Raw genomic sequence first — 4,908 nt, 5'->3', positions numbered from 1 at the left:
TTCCCTAATACTGTTATGTATGCATATCGCACACCGAGAATCAAATTAAATGCTTTTTTTAAAGGTAATCTTTAGAGATCCTAAACAAAATACGTGTGTGTTATACCCCTTATTGTACTAAAAAGAAAAAAAAAAACTGTAATTTAAAGTTTGCAATTCTGAAATTTGAACAAAATCTTGAAAGAAAATATTAATCCGTATGACCGGATCAGGAATTTAAATACATTTTGTCTACGAATTTAATTAATGAAACAAGCGCGTACACGATCAAATGACGTTCAATATAATCAATCATAAAGCAATCTTATTTTCAATCTCACTCTTCAATTGCTTTAGCTAGAGCTAAAATCGATTATTCGCAAGACGTAGAAACGGCATGTAGGTGATAAGACGGGTATCCGCAGCATCCACGGGTGGGGAAGAACGGACGAGGGTGGTTCTCCGCGTGGGTCGATTCATCGTGGCGCTTCGACGCGGAAGGACGAGGGCGTCCGCATCGCGAGGATGTCCAGGGGGAGAGAGAGAGATAGAGATAGAGAAAGAAAGAGCGAGTTCCAAGGGCGTACATCGGCCAGTAACGAGTCGGGGGACGCGAGCGACGCTTGCAGGCGTCGCCTTGGGCGCCGCTGTCCGAGAACAGATGGAGCCGACCCGCGTACCCCGGGGCCCCGGTCCGCGCCTCGTCTTCCTCTTCGCCACCCTCGTGTTGACTTTCGCAGGTAAAGAGGAGATATTTTTCTTTCGCATTCCGCGAAAAATAAACTCTACGTCCAACTTCAGCCTCTCTTATGATGCATAAGGAGCATGTGTGATCTGTTGCGCTGTGCATCTTTCTTAAAAAGAAATTCGTGATAGAAGAAACGACGCGAGTTACATATATTTCGATAAGTATATATACTTCAATCGGAATAATGAAACCCCAGCATGATCTTGATATTTATCGCGTCTCCTTGAAGAAGCGTCTACTGAAACATTTAACGATAAAAAAGTGTAATAAAAATAAAAATCTCTATTTTAAATTGCGCTATTACAAAATTCATTTTTTCTTTCATAATTGATGACATAAATGCTGTAGATGTGTTTAAATGTGAAAATAAAATTGTACAATCTCAAACTATATTATTAATCACAATATTCATGACTGACTTCGACACTTTAGACAGAAATTTTCTGATCTCTTTTTATAAAAGAGAAACTTTATCTAAAATAAAACTTGATAAACACGAGAAATTTTTCATGCCGTCGAATAATTGCATTTTTTTCTTCATTTCTCAGCGACGGGGCTTTTATGTGGTGCGATAATGTCGGATCATTGGGAAGAGATCAGCTGGGACAAGGAAGATCTATCTCACGCAAACATCAATCTCACGTGGTATCTGGACGGTCAGGTGGCAATGCTAAAGTCTTCCGTTAATCATCGAACTAATCGTGTTACCAAAAGTTCGTCCTTTTTGGTTCCTATGCACGGCGGGATATGGATTATGTGTGTTACATTGTCAGGTACAAATTGTTACAATTCTAAAATTATATGTTGCAATCAACTTTTTTATTCATAAACGGCTTTCTCTCCCCCTCCCCTTTTAATGTGTTTTAGAGAATAACGGTAAAAAGAATGCGATTTGAGATTTTTCTTAATATATTATCTTAGACATGTGAAGAAAAAATATACATAACTTTATTATTTATTTCATGAGAGTAATCTACGAGTTATGGATGTTTTCCATGTTATGATTTTAATTACTTGCAAGTGCTGCTATTGTATATTGCCAAAGATATCAAAATAATAAGCAAATTACTGAAAAATATTATTCACGATTAAATGAAAAGCCAGAATCACATATTTTATTTTTCTCTGATATCTTATTGAAAATTCTCATATATTGACACCGTTCATATTTTCTTTTCGTGTTTGTCGGCCAATAGAAACGTTATCGATTTTGAGAATCGGTAAACGAACGAAGATTAGGTCTAGGTTAATAGGATCGTGTCGTTTTGCTCAAATATACTGAAAAAACAAAACTCTCACGGTCACGCGATCGTATGGATGTGCTGTTCAAACTGTGCGATTCGGCGGTTCGATATCTCCGGACAGAGTCAAGGTAGCATCTAAATATAGTCACGTGTATGTGCAACATAAACATGATCCTTCCGATAAAATTCCAGCACAAAAAATATTTATCGCATTTCTACAAAACAATATTAATTTTTCTATCAATTTCTCTTGTATATAAAAATGGTTTCCCTCTTTAATAATTTTTAATAAAATCTCTATATTAATTTTAAAACAAAGTGCTTTGTAAAAAGAATCATAAGATTTTGGAGAAAGTTCTTAACGGTCATAATGATTTTTAGATAATTTTTCTAAACAAAATACTTTTTTTCCTGATAAAATTTATAGTCGATGTCATCGCTAATCCAATTTTTCACTTAAATTTATTTAAATTTACGCTTTCTTTGCAGCTCTTTGAAGCATATATCCCACAGAATTCTTTCTTCATTCATTGTTAGTTGCTTAAAATCTGAAAACTATAAACCGATATGTATTTTTGTTAAGGAAAAAATCGTGAATTTCATGAATTAATCAAAATTGATACAAGAATTTCACAAATTGAGATTAAAAATAAATAAAGTATGGCACGATGGATTTCGAACATCTTGTATGTCAATATCTATAGACACGATTGCGGAAAAAGTTGCAACGATAAAAAAATATAGTCGATGTGTATCTTTTTTCATTTAATCGAACGTGTGCAACCTTGTGGATTATTCGAAGAATTCGGAAGCTTCTCATTTAGTTATTTTTGTCAGAAAATTACCTTTATAGTACCTGAACACGCCAAGTACAGTACCTAGCACTGCCCCGTTTTTGCGCATAGCATTTATATCACACGGCCAAGGTGTTAATGATTCGTACGACGATGCGATATGTCAAAAATCGCAAGATATCACATTTATTTTATATAGCTTTCTCATAATTCGACAACTTTTCGCTTGAAACAACAATAAATGTGGCTTTCTTTCGCTATTATTTTTTTTTTGCTCTCTGTCAATTGAATGATATATGCGAAAAATCAGTATCAGCAAAACGCTGGAGAGAGAAAAGGTTTTGATAAATTTTCTCGTAATATTTTAATTGAAGAATTCCAAAATTGTGTGTTTAATATAACATTAATTTAGATAAATGAAAAATATCTGAATTCAAACATATTTTATGTGTATGAATTTAATTCACATATCTATAAGCTATATAAATCTTCTAAAAGAATTATGTTCCTCATCCAAAAAACGATAAAAGATAGGACAGGATGAGAACTCATACAATATCTGTCAGAAGTAAAAAAAATTACATTACAATGATTTTTTTTTTTATGATTTTGAGAGAACCATCTTGATGACCAATTCGCATTACAATAAGCAAAATTTTATCTATTTAAATGGGAAAAAGTAAAGATTATCAACAATTAAGCTTATCAACAAATTGTCCTTGTTTTTTTTTTAGAGGAAGAGATACAGCTCTTAGGTCAGGTGGGTTTCCCGCAAGAGAGATGCATCAATTACTTGACACCGATTGAAGCGCATGAAGAAATACGCGTAGCTTGGCAAAATCGTAAGTAAATATTAAACAACAAATTAAATTGAGCCATATACTGTGCAATATTGACCTTGTATCCCAGAATATATTGTTTTAACATGATTGATAATTAATCATTTTACACAATCCCTTTTTATACACAATTTCTATTTTGCAGTCAATCGGGAAATACAGAAATAACATAATTATAAGGATCGATTGATACGAATGATCGCAAGATCCACATTCTGTTTCAGGAATGCAGAATCTAAGTATCTCATGCTCTTTAGTGTGCCTAATCATTCTAGGATGCGCCGCGCTTATAGGATTTTTCGGACTGTGCAGGCATCAAATATCAGCCGTGCTCGTGACGGGAGTAATGTATCTCCTTGCAGGTTTATATAATTTTAACTATTTATATTATTTAACTATTTATATAATTTTGATTGATGTATCAAAACTTCAAATATACCTTGCAAAGAGGTATAACTGTTTATATAATTTTGATAGATTGGTGATGTACCAAGATTTCAAGTAAAAGATTTCGTTCCATTTGTTATCGAGAGTCTCTACTTTTTCAAAATATCACAAAATATCACTTGACTTCGATATAATAAAAAAATATTTTATTAAATAAACAAGTATTGAAATGGCTGTATCTATCAGAAATGAAATTCTTTATCCGAATGAAACTTGGATAGAATACTAACAAAGAGATAAATTATATATTTTAGAAAAAGAAAAAAAATATGCCTATGAACTTTATAATATTGTATTATCAGAACAATGGCGATTAAATTAGGATTATCGCTGATTTTCATTTCAGCAACATTTGCATTGTTTACGCTGACGATCATTCATTTCAAGAGAGACCACGGGACCAAATTAGTAGTGGACGGTGGTCCTGAGGACGGCGTGGTCGGCATGCCTGTTCCTCGCAGCGTCCTCAAGGCCAGAAAGTTCACTACCGCATGGAGCATGGACCTGGGATGGGGTGGAGTCACTCTCTGTGCCCTCGCGTCGGTCGCCTGGATCCTCCTCAGTAAGATCATGCGCTTCAGCCCGATCGCTGCCATGATCGCGTAGCAGTGGGACGCCTTCGAGGTTTAAGGTCATTTCTGATAAATAATCACTATATTTCGATCCTTTCTGCGATCCTTATAGAAATTAAATTTCAATATTTTCCTAATCGATATATACCACGATAGTGCAAGAAATTTGTTCCTTTTCTATAAGTTTTTCGAATTCTGCTCTTCGATTTTCTATAACAGATATATTTTCAAACAAAGTCATTCGTTATACAATTAAAAAATTATTCATCTTGCAACATATATATA

The 4,908-nt window shown here is 34.1% G+C and overlaps 2 protein-coding genes across 2 annotated transcripts in view; one reads left to right on the top strand and one right to left on the bottom strand.

The window, feature by feature from the left end:
- LOC115239774 (probable tRNA (guanine(26)-N(2))-dimethyltransferase) overlaps positions 1–4,908 on the bottom strand; it is a 15,675-nt gene that overhangs the window by 8,073 nt on the left and 2,694 nt on the right. The window lies entirely within an intron of this gene.
- LOC115239772 lies at positions 567–4,902 on the top strand. The gene is made up of 5 exons (XM_029814482.1): positions 567–719; positions 1,276–1,500; positions 3,500–3,607; positions 3,829–3,966; positions 4,398–4,902. Exons 1-5 carry the CDS (start codon positions 641–643, stop codon positions 4,655–4,657), a joined length of 810 nt encoding a protein of 269 aa, XP_029670342.1. The 5' UTR covers positions 567–640; the 3' UTR covers positions 4,658–4,902.

Source organism: Formica exsecta, unplaced genomic scaffold, assembly GCF_003651465.1.
Source record: "Formica exsecta isolate Colony F162 unplaced genomic scaffold, ASM365146v1 scaffold394, whole genome shotgun sequence".
Classification (NCBI taxonomy): domain Eukaryota; kingdom Metazoa; phylum Arthropoda; class Insecta; order Hymenoptera; family Formicidae; genus Formica; species Formica exsecta.
Note: the sequence above shows the minus strand (reverse complement) of the source record. Positions and strands in the feature narration are given on the sequence as shown.